The 18,737-nt window shown below is 46.4% G+C and overlaps 1 protein-coding gene across 2 annotated transcripts in view; it reads right to left on the bottom strand.

The window, feature by feature from the left end:
* The window catches only part of ASB18 (ankyrin repeat and SOCS box containing 18), a 64,741-nt gene extending 46,538 nt beyond the window's left edge, over nucleotides 1-18,203 (bottom strand). The window contains exons 1-2 of one of the 2 annotated variants that reach the window (XR_005201723.1): nucleotides 17,922-18,139; nucleotides 3,547-4,447 (exon numbers count right to left, since the gene is read on the bottom strand). Coding sequence is in view for 1 of the 2 variants with exons in the window: in XM_017537736.2 (XP_017393225.1) it covers nucleotides 17,922-18,126 (205 nt within the window). In the remaining variant the exon portion in view is untranslated. Of the gene's footprint in view, nucleotides 1-3,546; nucleotides 4,448-17,921 lie in introns of those variants that run through there. The other variant, XM_017537736.2, reaches the window with a different exon arrangement.
* Nucleotides 18,204-18,737: the final 534 nt, after the last annotated feature.

Genomic DNA, 18,737 nt, shown 5'->3' on the forward strand with positions numbered 1-18,737 from the left:
CTGAGTAGCTGGGATTACAGGCACACACCACCATGCCCAGCTAATTTTATGTATTTTTAGTAGAGACGGGGTTTCACTGTGTTGACCAGGATGGTTTCGATCTCTTGACCTCGTGATCCACCCGCCTCGGCCTCCCAAAGTGCTGGGATTACAGGCTTGAGCCACCGCACCCAGCCCGATTCATATGTTTTTAAATTTCGTCTTCCTCATCCATATCATCAGTAGCAAAAGCAGCATCAATGGTAACAGCAGAGATTTTTTGTTTCCCAAAGGATCCACTGTGTGCCTAGGAGTCTGCTGGTGCCATGGGAAATGCATCAGGGAAGAAGAAATAGACGCTGTTTGTAAGGAACTTAGAGACTTCATCAGAGATAAAATGCATTTGCTTGCATAAATGACCAGCAATTTCACGGTGCAGACCACTTCCCTTCTCAAACGTCCACCAGAACAACGTGGCGGGCTTCGGTGTCAATTCCTTTCCTCCTTCATGTGTGTGTCCGGCAGCTGCACTATGCATTTCCCCAGCAGTATGAAGCTCTTTGGGTCTTCATTTCTCTAAGCATAGCCATGTTGCCATTTTATTTTTTCTCAGATTGGTTGTTTGTGATTAGATAAACTTCTTACTCAGGCACAGCTATAATCGGATCCAACTTGGACTGGTGTTTCACTTTAAACTAGCAAATTTTCTGATGCCTGATATAGCTTGTCACTGGTTATTTTTAAAAGGGGTGGGACACTGGAGGTAAGTCCAGGGATAAAAGTCATTCCACACTGCATTAGACGCTAAATTTAGCTTTCCAGTGTTATTTGTCAACAGCGCCCTAAATATCCAAGCTTGATTTCAGTAGGTAAGGCGTAGCAGTCAAGGAACAGACTTTGTGTTTGTGTGTGTGTGTGTGTGTGTGTGTGTGTGTGTGTGTGTGTGTGTGAGAGAGAGAGAGAGAGAGAGAGAGAGAGAGAGAGAAAGAGCTTTAAAAATAGCTCCTGGTAGATAGCATTAGTTCATAAGTAAGACATGCAGATTACTTCAGAAGCATGGCAGAGAGCTGTCTTTGTTTTTTAAAGAAGACCCACATGATCATGACTGCATTAAAACAAACCAACCAACCTGAAAACGAATCCATGCATTCATTTATTCATTCAATAAGCATTTATGTAATCTTTACTGTGTTTTAGGGTGAGTCTTAAGGTTTGAGGGTTCAGAGGCAAAAAAACCTAACAATGCCTCTGCCTGCCAGGATCAAACAGGAGAAAGCAAGGAGTGGAGGACTCCAGCAGACAGGGGTTCTTTAGTCTTCTTTTCCGGCAGCTGAGCGATGTCCTGTAGTTGAGTGAATAACTGTGTTCTGACCCAGTGCTCTTGGCTGGGCTCTTTGTTACCTGCTGCCTTCATATTATCTACAGCTTACTTGGGTCAAGTCATTTTAATCTCATTATTTTTTTGGTCCTCACCCTTCTCCGCTTAGCCTCAAGATAGAACTCAGGTTTTATCTTCTCTGCCAGCTTTAGTACATATACAAATTCAGCTTCTTTCAATTTGTGTATGAAGTTCCTGAACAATTGTCAAAATCTTTGAGGAACTGTGGTAAAAGAAAAGAAGGACCAGAAGACTAGGGTTTAGTTTTCAAAAGGAAAGAGACTTTGGATTCCTCAGACTCATGGTCTCGACATTAGATCTGGACAAGATCCCTACACGGATTATGAAAAAGATGGTTTTGGAGTATTTAGAAATGCAGTGGAGTCCTCTGGAGCTCTGTGAGTCACTAGGAACACATTGGGGTGAACCAGAATTTTCTTTTGTGACATGGTTACCGTAAATATGCAGAGAAGGTGTAGGCAACAACTTGAAATGAAAGTTTCGTGAAAGCCTCTTGGAGAAGATGGAAACAGTGTGAGTCGTTCTTTAGGAAACTCTGGCTACATAATGCAAACTGGAGAAATAATACACATGGTACCTCAACAGCAGTGGTTCAAACCTTGGCTGCAGAAAGGAATCACCTGGGCAACAGGATGCCTGGAGCCCACCTGAAAGTTTCAGGCATAATGGGCCGGAGGTGCAGCGTGGGTATCGTGACTGTTAGAGTCCCCAGGTACTTGAAACAGGCAGCCAGGGTTGAGAACCATTGCTGGGAAAGGCAGCCGTGGAATGTGTGATCCTTGCCATGCACTGTGGAATGGCTTTTATCCTGGGACTTACCTCCATTTTGTATGATACGTATCAGTGATTTGAATGAATATATGGAAGGAGAGCTATCGGATGGATGGCATGGAGCATGACACAGACAAGATTCCAAAAGATCTCAACAGATCAGAGAAACAGGTTGATTCAGTCGATGCCACAAGGCATGCAAAGGCATTCAAACCCCAAGCGCATGGGAATCCGTGGCTTAAACAGCTACTCACTGCTATGGGTTCCCTGTTTGGGGCTCTAGAAATTTCTTTCTCTTGTTTTTAAGTTCAGAGGTTGTTGGTTGTTTCGATGCATTAATATTTATACTCAAATTTAGGTGGCATAAATGCAGCAGATTATTTGAAAACATTCAGAGCATGTCTATACAGTAAGAGTAACTTATGTCAGATAGATGTTGATTTAAGTTCCCTTTCTCATTGGGACTCTTGGCTTTGTGGAACGGAGAGTCCCTCCAAAAACTCCTGAGAGCACCTGTACTTTGCCTCCTGGTGTTGCCCTTGACCTCTGTGTTTGCTTGCACTGTGTACCTTCTGCTCTCCTCCCACAAGCCAGCCACGATTGGCTCCTTTGATTTTTCTTCGTTGGTTGGTTTGTTTTCAAGCTAGCCCACTCATAGCATCACTTAGTGTATCTGGCAATCACACTGAGGATGTGAAGGGGCCAGTGACAGTTTGCACAGCCTTATTCCACTTTTCACTTCCACTTCTGCTTCCTTTCTCTCTGGTACAACCACGGAAATCCTCCCAGTTTTTCCTTCAGTGTTGTACTGTGCATTACCAGGGCCCATGGAGCTTCTACTCCACGGTGCTGGTCAAGGAAATGCTTCTGAACAAATACAGTGCCCTTCTTGAAAGACAGGGATTCTGATGAATATGCTTTTCTCCAAACCAGTACATTTAATATTTTTAGTTTTCAGATGGTACTTATTTGACGGAGGAAGCTCATTTGTGTGGGTGGACCACGGCAGAGTACTAAACAAAGGTAATTGCTGTGGTCTTTTGTTGCAGAGCATGAAGTAAATTTAGGGAAAGGAAGCCAAGAATGTAAGCAGGGGGCTGAGTGCGTTGGCTCACGCCTGTAATCCCAGCACTTTGGGAGGCTGAGACGGGCGGATCATGAAGTCAGGAGTTCGAGACCAGCCTGGCCAACATAGTGAAACCCCATCTCTACTAAAAATACAAAAAATTAGCCAGGCGTGGTGGTGGGAGCCTGTAATCCCAGATACTCTGGAGGCTGAGGCAAGAGAACCGCTTGAACCCAGGAGGTGGAGGTTGCAGTTAGCCGAGATCATGCCATTGCACTCCAGCCTGGGTGACAGAGCAAGAATCTGTCTCTCCCCACCCCCCCCCAAAAAAAAAGAAAAAAAAAAGAATCCAAACAGGAGATGAGCCTGGCTTGTGTCTGGGTGGCTGAATGAATAGACTGAATTTCTCTAATATTAGCCAGGTAGTCAACTGGATTTAAATATAATTTTGCACAGAATATTTTGGAGACTTAAATAATAAACATAATGTTTTGTCTGCAGGAGACAGACACATGAGTTCTTTATAACTGAGTCCTATAGCGTCAGTAGCTAATGAGAGGGAGGTTTTGCTTCTGGATCAAATGAAATGATGAAAGTAAAATCCACCTTGGAATTATAGTGGGATATCCAAATGGTAGTATTTGAATGGTGATTATTATTTTCATGTGATATTGGGACCTTCGCTTCCTGCCATTGAGTTGACTAGTGATTTTCCTTTTTCCAGAAGCCTCCAAGGATTAATCTAGCTGAGGCTGAAACCTGGGGCTGGCGAGCTGTGTTTTCCACAGCCACAACTTGCCATGCCTTTAAGCCAAGAGGTAGAGTTTTTGAGGCTGCAGGATGCCCCTGATATTTTCTCTTGTTCTTGGGAAAGGGCAAATGTTCAGATCCTTTCCTGGGTCACTGGCAAACGTCTGGCTTCCTTCTGGGGTCAAGTGTCCACGTGGACAGACAGGGGCAGGAAGTCCACCCTTGTGGCCACTGTGAAATTTCGTGCACTCTTTCTTAAATATGCCAGTGCACGTTGTTGACCTGGTCAGTTTCATACTTCCCAGGTGAAAGGGTTTTTGTAAATGTCCATGAACGAAGTCTGACTGGACTCTGGGATAAGAATATCCCTACCAACTTGTGCAACAGCTTCAGGCCTTCCAGCGGAGTTACTTTCACACCTTTTTCTGGTCTTTATTCTTCCTGTTTTAATGTCTAACGCCACCTTTCCTTCACCCCACTCCCTGCAGAATTTTTTTAAAAATGTTTTAAAAATAAGAAGCTGGGCAGGTGTATAAAGTTCTGCTTTTAAGAGTTCCAGGACACATCCATCCACCAGAGTTAGTCACACAGACATTAATATCAAAAATGTCAAAGTAGCTCAACCTCCTCTCTGAATAACAATGTTAGCACAGCACACCTCATTTAACAAAACATTAAAACATTTTACTTCCTCAGATCAAGTGCATCTATTAATAATGACTTAAATTGTCTGTGCTGATTTCACATTATTAAGAAATCTCATTTCCATCATGTGGAGGAACACAATAAGGGAGGAAACCACCTCGCTAACTTATTTTCCCATCATTGCTACCAAGCCCAGTGTGGATAATGCATAACAACAGACACTTCCCATTATTAATGTGATCTTATCCAAAGGTCAAGTGCCGCTTTCATTGGCAGCCCAGGAAGGCTTTTTTGGAAGCTCAGAAACAAAGGTGCCCTTGAACGCCATGTATCAGCTGTGGATGAGTGCAAAATGCAGCGGCCCAATCCTCAGCGTGCACAACCACGAGTAAATAGCCTTGGAAAGACATTTATAGGCTCTGGGGACATTGCTGGAAAGCATATCATTGAAGCTCTCTATGATAAAGGCGAAGAAGTTTCTTTACAACTGGCATGGGGATTTAATTACATGATAAAATTGCAGCTCCTGCCTCTTGAGACAAATTGCATGTTCAGACTGATTGTTTTTTATGAATCTCACACAGGGAGCAAAATACTTCTCTCTTGAAGCTGGTTTGGTCTGATTGTTCTGCCCTGTGATCCTTTATATCCCTTCTAGAAATGAGAAGTTTACCTATCCTGCAGTTGAGAAGGGCGGTCTGGGAGACGATTTGGTCGTCTCTGCATGCAGCAACGTGAGGCCAGTTTTGTCTGATGGAGTTAAAGTCCAAAATTAGAACTTTAAACTTCCAACAGAAAAACAGGAAAAACGTGATAAGAACTGCAAGTGACTGCCAAAACCTACATGTCATGTCCAATTTTACCAACTTAAAATGCAAGTTAAAAATGACAAGAGATCTTTTTGCCTACTGTGAAAGATTTTTTAAAAGTCAAGTTTTTGAAGAGTTCAGTGACATAGCGCCCTCCTAGGTTGCAGGTGGGAGGGTACATTTCTGTTCAGTTTGGAAATGTTCTATACTGAGTTTACATGTACAGAGCATTCTTCAGGTTTTGGAAGCTTAGAGAAATGAATAGAAATCTGGCTGGGCATGGTGGCTCATGCCTGTAATCCCAGCACTTTGGGAGGCCAAGGCAGGTGGATCACCTGAGGTCAGGAGTTCCAGACCAGCCTGACCAACGTGGTGAAACCCCGTCTTTAATAAAAGTACAAGAATTAGACAAGCATGGTGGTGTGCGCCTACAGTCCCAGCTACTTGGAGGGTGAGACAGGAGAATTGCTTGAACCTGGGAGGCGGAGGTTGTAGTGAGTTAAGATTGCGTCACTGCACTCCAGCCTGAGCAGCAGAGTGAGCGAGACTCCGTCTCTCTCTCTCTCTCACACACACACACACGTGCGTGCACACACACACACACACACGAAATTCTTGCCTTTAAGGAATGAATTGAGTGGGAGGGCAGCCGTGGCCACTATTAACCAGCGGTGGAATCAGATCACTGCTGTATGGAGGTACTGGTGTTAAGATGAAGATGCCTCAAATAAGGCATCAGAGTGATGTGGTAGGGATAGGGCCAGCTTCCCCTAACGTGGCATCTGAGAAAAGTGAGAGGGACGTGTAGGATGCGGAAGGTGCATTTCCTCCCCAGGATGTCTGTTTCCTTCTCTTGATCTATTGCTGCGGGGAGCTGTACCCTATGTTCTGGCCTGAGCAAGAGTCAGGAGTCACTAGCCACGATGCTATGGTGCATGGGGACACAGGTGCGGTCAGGAAGGCAGCCAGCCCTTTGATGATGTGGAGGGGTCAGGCAGAGGGGCCCCTGAGTAGGAAATGAAGCAGGCCTGTGATTCAGGGCTGGGAGGAGAGAGGGGCCTAGAGCCTTTGATGCACAGAGATGAGCCTCCAGATCCCAGCTGTAGGGAGGACTTGTTACCCCAGCTGTCAGCTCCTCCAGGGTTTACCGCAGCTGCAGAGCTGCCTCACCCAAGAACACCCTTCCCAAGATGGCCAGATCCAGTGATGGATCCAGATGCAGCCAGAGCTGTCCTGCCGTTTTGGCCTCATGCAGGGAAAACTGTGACAGGTCATATCTGTTTCAGAGCTGCCCTTGCAGTCAGCCAAGGCACAGTTAGGTGGCATCAAGGATCCCCACCACCCTCGCCAGCCTGGCTTTCTGGGTGTTGATCCTAGGAAGTTTCCTGCCAAGCAAACTCCGGTCAGCATCCAACGCTGACCCCTGAGCTCGCGAGCCACCTGGGAGGATGGTGGGTGTGTTGCTGGCACACGAGAGGACAGGAAGCAGCAGAGGAGGTGGCTGTGCGAAGGCCAGGAGGGGGCTGGGGACTGGGGTGTTGTGGAGACAGGGCTTGAACCAGAGTTTCTCTAGCACCCGAGGTGAGGGACCAAGGATTTTCTTTCTGGTTCTAATTTGTTGCGGATTGATTCTCATTCAAGGGTTTCAGTCTTTATATTTATATTTATATTTTATTTTTGAAGGCTAGCGTCTCATTTTGTTGCCTAGGCTACAGTGCAGTGGCACAATCATAGCTCACTGTAAAACTGATCTCCTGGGCTCAGCAGTCCTCCCACCTCAGCCTTCCAAAGTGCTGGGATGACAGACCTGAGCCACTTCACCTGGTCTGATTCTGTTTCAGAATACTATGAAATTAGTTACTGGCAAAAATAAGACCAAAAACCAACAGGTAATTACACATCTGCAAATGACACACATGGATGTTATGTTAATGTGTTAAATTGCTGTAAACATGTCTAAATGCTTACTGTCAATTTTGGTGCCAAACAGTTCCGAGTGACTCCTGCCTCCCACCACATTCAGAGTAGCCGTGTGACTAATCAGTCTCTGGGGGTTGCAGGGATGCTGGGAGAAAATGGCAGGGCTGAGTGAGCTCAGGGCACATCTTTGGGCCTTTGGGTGCCTGCTATAAAATTTAAACCGTGTGTTGTTGGACAGGAGTCACCAAACTTATTCCATAAAGTGCCAGACAGTCATTAGTTTACATTTTGCAGGTCATATGGTCTCTGTGGCAACTGCCCAATTCTGCCACACTCACATGAAAGCAGCCGTAAAGAATATGTAAATGAAGGAGGTGACTGAGTTCCAATAAAACTTTATTCATAAAAACAGGCAGCCAGCCCACAGGCCATAGTGCCAGCCTTTGCTGTAGGCAGTACAGAACCATGGCAGGTTTGCAGGAGGAAGAGTTACATGACTCATCTCCATATATCGAATGTACTGCACCCTTCTCTCTGCTCATGTTTCACCTCTTCACTCCCATGAAACCTGCTCTTTTTATTTGAGACAGAGTCTCACTCTGACAGGAGACTTCCTGGTTTCCCCAGGAGGCTGGAGTGCAGTGGCATGATCTCAGCTCACTGCAACCTCTGCCTCCTGAATTCAAGCCATTCTCCTGCCTCAGCCTCCTGAGTAGCTGGGAGTACAGATGCCTGCCACCATGCCCGGCTTATTTTATTATTATTATCGTTTTTTGTATTTTAGTAGAGACGGGGTTTCACCATGTTGGTCAGGCTGGTCTCGAACTCCTGACCTCGTGATCCAACCTTCTCGACCTCCCAAAGTGCTGGGATTAAAGGTGCGAGCCACTGTGCCAGGCCAATGAAACCTGCTCTTTATTCTCAAAGTAAACCTGACTCAACAACAGGAATTGAATATTCAGGCACGCGAGCCCACACACCTGAGTCTCTTCTGCCAACTCTGCCCTTCTGGTTGGCTGAACTTCTTGAATCTGTAAACTTACATCTTTTACCACTAAATTTGGGAAACGTTTGGTAGTTATTTCTTTAATCATTTATTTTCCATCTCTTTTTCTTCTCTTTCTTGGACTCCCATTGAGTATGTTAAACCTTGTATCTTGTCCCACAGTCCCTGTTCATTTTATTTCCCATCATTTAACCTTCTCTTCTTCAGATCAAATACTTTTCTATTGATGGTTTCACATTTGCGGGCTCTGCCTTCTGTCATCTCGCATCTGCTGTTATGCCCATTGTTGAGAACGAGACCAGCCCGAACTTCAAGGGACGGGGAGGCAGGTGATATGGTTTGGATTTGTGTCCCCACCCAGATCTCATGCCAACTGTCATTCCCAATGTTGGAGGCGGAGCCTGATGGGATGATGGGGCGGAGCTCTCATGAATGGTTTAGTGCCTTCCCCTTGGTGCTGTTCTCAAGATAGTGAGTTCTAGTGAGGTCTGGTTGTTTACAAGTGTGTAGCGCTCCCCACCCTACTCTTTCTCCTGCTTCTGCCCCTGCCACTTAAGCTGCCTGCTCCCCATTTGCCTTCCATCATGATTAGAAGCTTCCTGAGGTCTCCCCAGAAGCAGAAATGGATAGGCTTCCTGTACAGCCTGCAGAACTGTGAGCCAGTTCAACCTCTGGTATTTCTTTTTTCTTTTTCCTTTGAGACAGCTTCTCACTCTGTTGCCCAAGCTGAGTGCAATGGCGCCATCTTGACTCACTGCAACTTCCGCCTCCCAGGTTCAAATGATTCTCCCGCCTCAGCCTCCTGAGTAGCTGGGATTACAGGCACCCACCACCACACCTGGCTAATTTTTGTATTTTTTGTACAGACAGGGTTTCACCGTGTTGGCCAAGCTGGTCTTGAACTCCTGACTTCAGGTGATCCGCCCATCTCTGCCTCTCAAAGTGCTGGTATGAGCCACTGTGCCTGGCCTGGTAATTCTTTCTTGCAATGTGAGAATAGGCTAACACAGTGGGGAGATATATTTCTTTTCCAGGTGGGCACATTGCATGCCCCAGGGATTTTGTTGGTAAAGCAGGAGAGAAGGGTGGCTGTGAGGGGACAGCTGGCGACATCTCCTGGCAGTTGTCCTTTTTCCTCTATCTTTCTCTTTACCTAGGTAAAAGAGTCAGATGTTTTCTTTCCAAATTGAGATGACCTCATTCCTTTGCTGAATGGCTCCTCGTGGAGGTTTCTGAGTAAGTGTAAACACCTGTGCCTTGAATTTGTGGCCTCAAACAATATTGTCCCAATCTCTTTGCCTGGTGCTTCCTCTTCCTCCCTTCTCTGATTTACACACACCCAAGTCCCTGTTGGGTCCTGCTTGCTTCCCTGTCCCCTGTGACATGCCTTGGGTGCACTGTGTTCACTGCTCTCCTCCCTTTATTTGGGTTTCCTTCCTTTGGATCACAGACTCCCAGGAACATGTTCCTCTATCGAGGGTCTAGCCAGAGGAGTTCTACAGTGTTTTCCCTGTGCTATTTGCCACATTAATATTTATTTATACTTATTTATTTTTAATTTCTACATATTCATTTATTTTTTTGGAGACAGGATCTCACTGTTGCCCAGCCTGGAGTGCAGTGGCACTATCTTGGTTCACTGCAGCACCTTCCAGATTAAGTGACTCTCCTGCCTCAGTCTCCCAAGTAACTGGGACTATAGGTGTGTGCCATCACGCCCGGCTAATTTTTGTATTTTTTTGTAGAGATGGGGTCTCACCATGTTGCCCAGGCTGGTCTCAAACTCCTGGGTTCAAGTGATTTGTTCACCTTAGCCTCCCAAAGTGAGGGTTACAGGCACGAACCACCATGCCTGGCGCATAAATATTTACTAGGCACCTACTATGTGCAGGATGTGGCAAATCAGACAAACCTAGCCCTTATCCAATATCCAGGTGCAGAGGGTGGCATTAAAAGATAGCGGGGCATTGGTTGGGAAGCTAGAATGAGGCTATAGAGGGCATGGTTGGGAAGCTAGAATCAGGCTATAGAGGGCATTGGCTGGGAAGCTAGAATCAGGCTATAGAGGGCATGCCTACCATTTCCAATTAGTTCCTTCAGAATGTTTATTTCCCAAGTAGAGCACTCATGGCAAGAAACTGTCGTCATCTTGGGAAGGTAGAAAAGACTCTTCGCTATTATTCTCATTTCTTTTTGTTCTTTCCAAACTAGTGTGCTTGGGAGTGATGCTAATAGATGTATGTCATCAGCATACATTATTTCTTTATTAGCCTGTTTCTCAATTTCGATTCTGAAAATATCCTGATTTAGTCTAATTGCAATTTCACTGTGTTCCACAGGCAGTGACAGTTTGTACTTGGGGGGAGCTGAGACACGACCCTGTAGGATTTTTTTTCTTGCCCAAATGCCTTTGAAGCCGGACCATTAGCTCTAAGGGATGCATCTCATCTCATCACAGTGTGATCCAACCTGCTTCTGGGAGAAAAAAAAAGAGCCCAGGGTGTGTTTCTCGTAGAAAGCAAAGAAACATTTTAATTCTAGGTGGTGGGGGATATTTTTCTATATCTAAAGTAAGAGCTGCTGCTGCAGCCATTTTATTCCTAAATAATTTAACTATATTCAAAGATAATCTGATGTTATTGTAGGAAAGTGTATTTCTAATAAATTCCACTTGATCTGGGTGAATCAATTCAGGCAGCGCATAATTGAGTCTGTTAGCAAGGACTTTAGCAAGAATTTTGCAATCAGCGTTAATTAAGAAGATGGGGCAATAATTTGTGCATAATTCCGGATCTTTTCCTGGCTTGTGAATCAAAGTAATAAGAGCAATGCTCAGGCTGGTGGTGGGATAGTGTCATTAGGTGCTGATTTATAAGTACTTAGAAAGGTTTAATTTCATTTTGCTTCGAGCAGGGACTCCCTGCCCCCACACTCTCTGGTGGGGTGAGCAGCAAAGCTAGCAGAGTGCTTCTCCTCCTGCCTGCCCTGCCATGGGTGACCTCTGGCTTCCCATTTCTGTTTTTATTCTCCAGCATAGCATCCCACTCACTTGTCCACGATTTTTTGGATTATTTTTACTGAATGATTTGAAGCCAGGGAGTCCAGCCTACTGAGATGGTGTGTGTGTGTGTGCACACATGCATGAATGTGTGTGTGCCTGTGTGTACACATGCATATATATGCATCATGTCAGATTAAAGGGTGGTAGACATCCTCACTGGGAAGTTTTTTCATGGACCTTCCTGCAAAATGTCTCTGGGTGGGTAGGCAGCAAGAGCCCCCAACTACGAGTCAGGAAGCACACCTGCTCCTGCTCTGCTCCTAAGTGGCTATTGACCAGCAAGGGAACACAGGTGAGCCTCAGTGCTCCCGTCTGTACAGCATAGCTGTGGGAGGAACTGCAGGCATCGTGGAGCATGGGAAAGGGCACTGGGTTTATAACGCCGATTGTCTGTGGAACCCAAGGTATGTCACACAACTTCTTCAAGCCTCATTTTCCTCAGCTAGAGAACTGAAAAGGTGAGAGCCTTGGAGGTGCTCTTACCTGTTATCCAGGGAACAGTAGGCCCTCGCTGTGTTGCCAGTTCCTCCTCCTTTGCCTCTGTGTAGGACCAGTTTCAGTTTGAACGTGCCCTGATTTGGGGACTTAGTCTTCCTAAGCCTTGAGCCAAGCTGCTTCATCTGTGCATATGAGTTTGTAAACCAGCTTCTTACGCACAGCCGGTGTCCTCACTGCCTACCTGACCTGAAATTCACGACTGGAGCCCTTTCTTTGAAGGCAGGGTGTGGTCCACACAGGCCCCTGTTGGAATCCGCCGCTCCTGGGAAGGCAGTGGGGGTAGGGATGCTTTGTTGATCCCCGCCACAATCACAAGCCATTCATCTTAGAACCTGAGTTAGCCAAACTTGTAAAGATGCTTAGAGATGATCCAGACCAATCCCATTTTTGAAGATGAGGAAATTAAGGTTCAAAGAGGTGGTCTGACATGTTCAAGGTCACACAGGTCATGGGAGAGCTTAGGTAAGAGCCTGGGTGCCCTTCCGCTCCGTCGCATGCCCTTCCCATTACACCACGTCTTGGCGCCATCTTCGATGGGTACCTGCTTGTTGCTGTGTTGGAAAATGATTCCTCTAAGGCAGGAGCTGTGCTCATTTAACTTAGAGTCAACTGTTGGGTTTGTCCTGAGTGATGTCATTCTCCGGGCACAAGGAAGGACATCTGACACGGGATATGGCCCATGTGTCGTGGTTCGCCCTGCATCAAGCCTCAGATGAGAAGTCTAATTCCACAAATGGACGCCATTTCCACATGTGCGCATATGTCCATGGCGTGTTTACCCACACTCATTCCCCACCTGTACGTGCTGCTGGTGAGATCTCTTAATAAAAACTCAATTAGTATTTCTTTAACTTTCCTCTGGGTGCTTAAATACTATTACCACAACACAATGCCTCTATTTTTCTATTTCAATCAAGAATTCAAGTAGCATCTTGACTTGTATGTATCAGCAGTAAAATCGTGGAATGCTGACATCCTTAATAATCGCAATTAGTAATCAGTTGTTTCTTAAGTCGTTTGATTACACCAGTTGCCAAATTGTACAGTTGATGCATTTGGGGGGCGAGATGGGTCTCATCGCCCCTCCCCCAGCTGTCCTTTCTCCCTCTCTGTGTTCTCTGTGGCTACTGAGCCAACTGGTATTGAAAAGAGGCAAGCACAAGTAATGCGGTTGTTGCTGGTACTAAACAGTAGAGACTTGGCTTTGGCAGAAGGTAGAACTGAATATTTCCTTGCAGAAACACAAATCCCAGTAGTGTCTGTAGAAATGCAGTCTGCGCCCACACAGCTGAGAGTGAGCACAGGGGCTTGGCTCCTCCACGTCAATCACTGCGCCCAGAGTCAGAGATTCCTCTCAGGGCTAAAACCCCATGCTAGGCTCTGGATATAACCGAGTGTCGGGTGAGGTTCTTGCCCTGGAGAAGGTTGCATTTGGGTTTGAATCGTCCAGTCAATATATAAAAACCAGCCTAGCAAGGCCATGCATTTCAGTAATGGATGGAGACTCAGGGCATTATGCTTTCATGGAGGGAGGGTGCAAGATTTCTGTCCCAGCTGGCAGGGATGGCTTTCCAGCGGAGGTGACCTTTCCTACCTGGGGTCTGGAAGGATGAGATGGCAAAGGTGAGCAGAGGAGGTGCAGCCCTGGCTAGGAGGATCCTGCTGGGATGGAGGCTGACTGTGGGGAGTTAGGGGCTCAGCCTCAGTGAGCCCAGCAGGACATTGGGCATGTCCGAGGTCCATCCTTGCAGGACAGCAGGTATCTTCACAAGGGCACAGGTGAGTTGCTTCTTTAAGAGAACCCTAATGGATGACCATTCTCCTGCCTAATGCCTGCCTCAGCAGGATACGTTCTGTGCTTTGCCCCACTATCTGCTGGGGCTAAGATGTTCAGTTCCTTTGACTTCTGCCTGCACCAAGGTGGGGGCACATGTTCACTGAGGGATTTCTCCAGAAAAAGCCTTTCCACCATTGGATACCATGCCACTTTTCCGCTATGCTTTTTTTTTCATGATGTTGACATGGCTGCATCAAAATAAATTATGTTTCTTTCTGTTCTATTTGGCGGGAGTAATAAGTTCACAGGCCAGTGAGCGTGATGAGCACACTGTAAGAGCCAAGGTCCTCATGTTACCTGCAACATGCAGAGAGAATAGTTACTTTTCTTTCTCTCATTTTTGCACATTGTCATCTTTTGAACGAAACTCAGAGTTCTGTCTACTGGGGTTGTCCTAGGGATGGAAACCTCTTCCCTCTTCTTTCGCCAGGTGCTTTTGCCAAATGACCCTTGACTCTGGCCTTGTCCTGGCTCAGACAGACATCCCCAGCTCTGCCCCGCTTCTTGGTCCAGCCCCGTTTTCCAGTGTGATCATCCCTTCCTCTTCACAGTCCTCCTCTCAGGGATTTAGGTGCTTGACAGTGTCCATTCCCAATATGTGCTGCATTTCAAGGTCATTGCTGTAAGTTTTGATCACTCTTCAAAAATTGTAAAGACCCTACACGTAGCTTCGAATCCAAACAGCTCTTTCTTCCATCAGGGATCATCCCCCCAAACTTGCCCTTACCTTGAGAAAGAGAACATTTGCTCCCAACCTATGCCCATTTTAGGCTGCGACAGTGAGTCTTTGGGATGATGGCTTCAGAAAAGCATGGAGAAGGAGGGAACCTAAACGATGATCCAAGCCAGCAGCGATTCCCCAAGAGCATCTGCAAATCACCAATTCTATGGTGGTCAGAAGACGTGAAAGTGAGGCTCCGGGGTGAGATGAGAAACCATACCAAACGCAGTCACAATCCTTAAGTCCCTTTGTGTTTAAACTACTTCAGGCCTTTGATGTGTCATCGTGCCAGTCTCTGAGGGGAGGACCCAGCAGAAAGCAGTTCCCAAGCTCATTTCACCCATGGGGCTTTTCTCAGGAAGCTTGTGGTTCTCTGTGTTGGAAGCACTGATCTAATCTCATACCCTAGTGGAGTTGTTGGTCCAGAGAGAGAAAGAAACTTTCCTGAGGTTACACAGCTCAGCAGAGTAGAGGTTCAATAAATCATCATAACCACAGATCCCGCTTGTTTCCATCTTAGCTGGTGGCCCTATCCTCTACCCATCACCAAGACCTTCCCATCGAACCTCCCAAATATCTGTCATCTTTGTCACTTTATCTTTGTGTCTTCCTCTGCCTTGGCTTAGACTCTTGCTGTCTCTCACCTGGGCAACAGCCTTCAATGAACTCCCAGCTAGACTCAACTTCTTCCTAGCCTTTCTCTGCTCCTTCAAATCCTAGTTTCCATGGTAGCCAGAGTGGCATACCCCAAATGAGTGTCTGAACGTGTTGCTCCCTGCACCCTCGTCCTGAAGTCCAGCCTGCTTTCTCTGTGATAAAATCACTGATAACAAGGAGTGCCCTAGGATCATGTGTTTAATCATTTAGCATACCATCATCCCAAACTGAACCAACTTGGATGAGACCCAAGCACTTTAAACATGTCATCAGTATCAGATTGTCCCTGCACTGCTGAATCCTTAGATAGGAAAAAGTACATGTGTATGCGTCTCAGTCTGTTTTCATGCTGCTGATAAAGACATACCCGAGGCTGGGTAATTTATAAAGAAAAAGAGGCTTAATGGACTCACAGTTCCACGTGGCTGGGGAGGCCTCACAATCATGGCGGAAGGCAAGGGAGGAACAAAGACACCTCTTACATGGTGGCAGGCAAGAGATAATGAGAGCCAAACAGAAGGAGAAGCCCCTTATGAAACTATCAGATCTTGTGAGACTTATTTACTACCAGAAGAGTAGCATGAGGAAAATAGCCCCCATGTTCAATTATCTCCCACTGGGTCCCTCCCACAACACGTGGGAATTATGGGAGCTACAATTCAAGATGAAACTTGGGTGGAGACACAACCAAACTGTATCAGTGTGTAATTTATAACTTACGGATTCATTGTGGAAGGAATGTAAATTTCCTAACACAGTTTTCATAGTTTCAAGCATTTGGTAAAATGAGACACACAGTAAGGACTTCGCAGGGCAATTAGTAATGTAAAAAGAAAGGATATTTAGGTTCAAGATTCCCAATATACAAATCTTCAACCGGCTGGGACAGGTTGATGAAGGAAGAGCTGTTGACGCTTGCTGCTGTCCAGGTCCCAGCAGAAAGCAGATGGCATGAGCTCAGGGTACGCTGAAGGCAGGCAGGGTTACAGGGGCTACAGGAGACCATCTATGGGTGGCAGCAGCCACAGTGGGTAGCCATTCCTAACCCTGTACGTGATGGTGCCAGAGGAGGGGCAGGAGCTGCTGGGCAGAGCCTAGCCTTCGGCAGAAGGAGGCTGCTAAACCCAGCAGCCATCTGGCAGGGAGGGGCTGGGGAGCACTCTCCCTGCCCTCGCCTCCCCCAGCTCCTTTCATTACCAGCACCCAACAGGAGCCAGAGGGCGAGCAGGACCCATGCAGGTTTGCAGAGATCAGCCTCGGGGGCTGCTTGGGCAGGGTGGGCCCCAAGAGGGAATGCAAGATGTATAGCTCAGCACTCCCGATCCAATCGCTGCTTATGATGACAACCTCCCCTAACACCCCCAGGGCAATTCCTAGAGAGATGGAAGGTACCAAATTTGGGACCACAGCTCTGGACCCCCACCAGATGTTAGGAAAACCAAGGTGAAGAGGAAGCAAGAGAAGATTCCTCTCTAAAGCGGCTTGCTTAAGTCCCCTCACTGTCAGAGGCAGCCCAGGAAGTAGACCCAAAATGAGCAAGGGTTGGTGGAACCTCTCGGAAACTCCAATCTCAGACTGCTCTCCTCAGCCCCGAAAGCTCCATTCCCTAGCAGCCGCTCCCTTGCATGTCCCATCCGTGCTCCTCCTGCATGTTGTACACATGTGTGTGTGTGTGCATGCATGTACGTGTGTGTACATGTGTGTGCCTGTGTTGGGAAGGAGAATGAGGGTGGAGAGGAGCCCTCAGCATCCCTTAGGGGCCAAGGCTAACTTGCCCCCTAACCTGACAAGCTGGGAAACAACACAACACCACTAAAAGTAAATCATGTCAGGGAACACTTTCAGCAAACATAACAAAGGGATGATGTCTATGTTAGGTGAAGAAGTCCTACAAAATGATAAGAACAATTCAAAGATATGGTGCGATCCTGCCCAAGCCCCAGATAGACAAGTCTTGCCCTGATGAGGCCTACAAAGAAAAAATCCTGTGGACCAGACTTCATCCAGACCTGCAAAGAAGGGATGGGTGACAGGCAGGGAAGAATTAACAGTGTACACGTATGAAACGGCAATTTAATACAAACATTCATTACTGGCGGTGCTCCTTGGTGAGGCTGTGGTAAAACACATCACCTCACTGTCAGAGGGAATAGAAACCCTTGTGGAAAACAATCTGGCACCAATTTAGAAACAATGCACTTGGAGAAAATGTTACGTTCTTGTTCTAGTTACATGGCTCCTAGGCATTTATGGGAAGGATATAATCTCAAATAAGAAAAAAGCCATATGACTCCTAATACAGATGCTCACTACAGCATTATTTATAGAAGCAAAAAGGTAATCGAATATCTTTTTGTAGGCATTTGGTTTAAATATTTCTCGATAGGGGATTGAAATTAGGAAGACTAGGTAGCAACATGGAAAATACTTTAGATTTGGATTTTTTAGATCTCAAGGGAGCAGAACACACAACTGTGTCCGTGATATGGTTATCAGTGGGTGAAATTTACACATGCGAATGGAGGAGCTTGGAAAACAGCGGAACCGTAGAGCAGCTGCTGTGATAGGATGGGGGCAGCAAGAGTTAGTTTCTTGTGTTGCATTGCACTTGTTGCTTATGTAGCACACACATGTACACGGTCTGTGCAGCACGCGTGTATGCACGTATGTATGAGAGTCAGATATCCCAGTACACATCATTTGCTTTTTACGAACAATTGCCCCTCTACCTCCAGGACCTGCCCACCCTGTCAGTATAACTTAGTAATTAAGTCCCAGATGCAGCAGGCTCATTCCGCTTACCTAGCAGCACGCCGGGGGGCAGCTGAGCCGAGGGGTCTTTCATCCAGTCGTCATTGGCCAGTTCTATCACGGCATCTATGGGCGTGACTTCAGTGCAGATTAAATCCCTCATTCTCTCCTCATCTTTGGCATCCAGGGCAGACTTTAATCTCTTCACTAAATCGGAGTTGAGTGGGTAGTCAGGAAGGTAATCCCAGTTGGACATTGTTGTGTCATTTGCGCAGTGACCAGCTTTTCTTTTCTTCCTCTAAAGCGACTCCAAAGGCAGCAGCTGTCCCCAAGAGTGGCGTGGGGGCATCTATAAATAGGAGCACCCTGGCTCCTCTTACAGTCCCTGGGGAGGGCCACCCCTCCCAGCAGGGAGGTGTGAAGTAATCTTTCCAGAGGCCTCAGTGAAGCATTATTCTAGGGATGGGGGCAACAGATATGTTTGTAAGTGGTACGGAAGGAGAGATAATATTTTCAAAGAGAGCTTTCATGGGTAATGTTGAATAATGTCTTTTTTGATCAAAAGTGAGGCTCTCTCCTGACACTTTGAAAACCTCTTCCTGGGACTGTGCTTGGACCTCTGTTCTGTGGAAAGGAATATTTTCTAATATTTTACCCCTTGTTCTCCTTCCTGTCCTCTAAAAGGAGCGTCTGGTCACCTGTAAATTGACATGCCTCAAACTGCATAGAGTGGAAAGGAATCTTTGGTTTCCAGATTCAGGGGAGAACTGGCTGGTCTTGGAAAGACAAAAGCATCATAGAATTGAACAAAAAAAAGGAACCTAAATATTACCCATGAACTCCCTGTCTCTCAAAGCTGGCAAACTT

Source organism: Cebus imitator, unplaced genomic scaffold (assembly GCF_001604975.1).
Source record: "Cebus imitator isolate Cc_AM_T3 unplaced genomic scaffold, Cebus_imitator-1.0 Scaffold106, whole genome shotgun sequence".
In the NCBI taxonomy this organism is placed as follows: Eukaryota; Metazoa; Chordata; class Mammalia; order Primates; family Cebidae; genus Cebus; species Cebus imitator.